Source organism: Arachis ipaensis, chromosome B08 (assembly GCF_000816755.2).
Source record: "Arachis ipaensis cultivar K30076 chromosome B08, Araip1.1, whole genome shotgun sequence".
NCBI lineage: Eukaryota > Viridiplantae > Streptophyta > Magnoliopsida > Fabales > Fabaceae > Arachis > Arachis ipaensis.
The window spans coordinates 118,066,409-118,068,662 of record NC_029792.2 but is presented as its reverse complement, the minus strand read 5'-3'; the positions used below and the strand labels follow the sequence as shown (position 1 = coordinate 118,068,662).

The window sequence follows — 2,254 nt, the reverse complement described above, 5'->3', positions numbered from 1 at the left end:
TATAATAGTTTTAACTAATTATTAATTTTCATATGAACAAGTATCTATCTTATACAAAAACTGCAAGATTTTATACAAAAGTCTAAATGACACGATGGTGATGACTTCTTTCGAAATGACGCAATGGGGGACGCAACAATGAGACAAAGGACAAAGCAGTGGACGAGGTGGGAGACACGGCAATAGAGAGGAGAATAGACACAACGGTAGAGTTACGAAAAGGAACGCCGCAAATAGAAATTACGACGCGGTGAGAAGGGTGGCGAGGGGGTGGCTACAGAGAGGTTTGATGGAGTATGGACAGCGTTAGGGATTTCTGAATTGAAGAAGGGTTATGCAAATAAAGATTAGGAGTTTTGGGTTTCTATATATATGTGTGTGTGAGAAATGACTAAAAAATAAATATGAGAAATAAACTATTAAGGATAATTCAGGAAATTCATAAATTTCGAGGAATAGCGGGGACGGGGCGAGGATCCCGCTCGGGTCCCCATGCCTGCTTCGGGAGAATTTTGTCCCCCATCCCCATCTCCGCGGAAAAAATTCTCCACAATCAGTCCCCATTCGGAGCAGTCCCCGCAAAGATCCCCGCATCTCGGGGAGTTTTACCATCCCTAATTTAAATATAGATTGAAAAAAGTGAGTAAAAATGAAAGCAGAGTTAACTAATATTTGGAGTCAAAATAAATAAACATATAAATATAGTTGGAGGAGGGGCGATATTGTTAAATCAAAAATGAAAATTAATACTAATTGTTCAAAATTAATACATGTAGACTAGTAAAACCTAAATACACAAAGGTGGGCGCTACTCTCTCTATTCACTTAAGCATTAAAATTTGCAGTTACATTATCTAACTTTTAGTTACACTCTAAAATTATTCCTCGCTAAAATGTTATTTTAATCACTAAAATTATTCCTCACTAAAATTATTTCTCATTATTACAAAAATATTATTTGTATATTAAAATTAATTATTAAAATTAGTTATTAGTATAAAATATATGTTAGAATATAAAATACACATTAAAAATGAGTTAATCAATACATATATTTATACACAAATATATAAAGCTGATTTTAGTAGTTAATTTTGATGTACATCTAACATGTTTGTAACTGATAAGGTTACCCATTATCATGTCGGGTAAAATGGTACAAGCTAAGGCCGCCAACGAAAGGAACAAGAAATTTCTTATTCCTCACACATGAATAATGTAGTGATGATGAAGATGACATTCACAACAGAGGAAAAAAGTTGAAACATACAAGGAAGAAACAAGTGTCATGTTGAGGGACATATGATCTTAACTTTCTTCTCATTATAAAAAGGCCTTCACTCTCCTCACATTTCTTCACCACATAGAAGCCTCTCACAAATAATTATAAAATGTGTCCTAAATACATTCTAGTGTTGCTACTTGCACTGGCATTTGCCGTTGCAAATTCTGTGGCTAGAGTTCCCACTCTTGACAGTTACCCACCACAGCATAAAAGACATCATCCTCCCCTAGAGGAAGAAGAAAACACACAGGTAAAATAGGAATTATAATGTATTAAATTAAAATATTGAAATTACCATTTTTATTTATGAGATATGTTTTAATTCACAATTTAAAAAGGATAAATGGCTAATTTTTTTTTATGTTAGGAATACATGTGTGATTTGCCAAAATATAGAGTTCCTGGTTAAATTTCATTAATATAGGAGGTTGTTATGGAAAAAAAAATGAGACATTTTGCACAATTATTTTTTTAAAAAAATAGAAATTGTGAGTGGAGATTTTATTTTAGTGAACTTTTTTTTTTACTTTTTTAAACAAATCGTGAATAACAATTTCCTATTGTATTGTTTCACAGAGAAATCGTGACTGACTATTTCTCTTTACCTGCAATCACAATCACAATTTCTCACTCAATATAGCAGTAATAATACACCAAACGTTCATCCATAACAAAAATAATTAGCACAAATGAAATACGGTGGGAAGCAATTGTGGGTATTTCTTAAGAGATTAAAAATTGTTTGTCGAATGATGTGGAAAATAATTTTTTTTTAATAATTTTAATTAGGTTCACAAAATTTTCAATTAGATTTTTGTAATTTAAAAAACGTGTAATCAAGACTTTATATTAGATAAATATCTTTAATAGATCCTTACTAACCTTTTTTTTCTTAAGAAGAAGATACAAAATATTTTTGGAATATATGATTGTGTTTGATATAAGATTGATTATACAATAATCTATATA

General features: G+C 31.1%; 1 protein-coding gene across 1 annotated transcript in view; it reads left to right on the top strand.

The window, feature by feature from the left end:
* Positions 1,339–2,254, top strand: part of LOC107613362 (early nodulin-75) — a 2,079-nt gene continuing 1,163 nt past the window's right edge. The window contains exon 1 of the mRNA XM_016315327.2: positions 1,339–1,535. Coding sequence (XP_016170813.1) covers positions 1,392–1,535 — 144 coding nt within the window. The 5' untranslated portion in view covers positions 1,339–1,391. The remainder of the gene's footprint in view (positions 1,536–2,254) is intronic.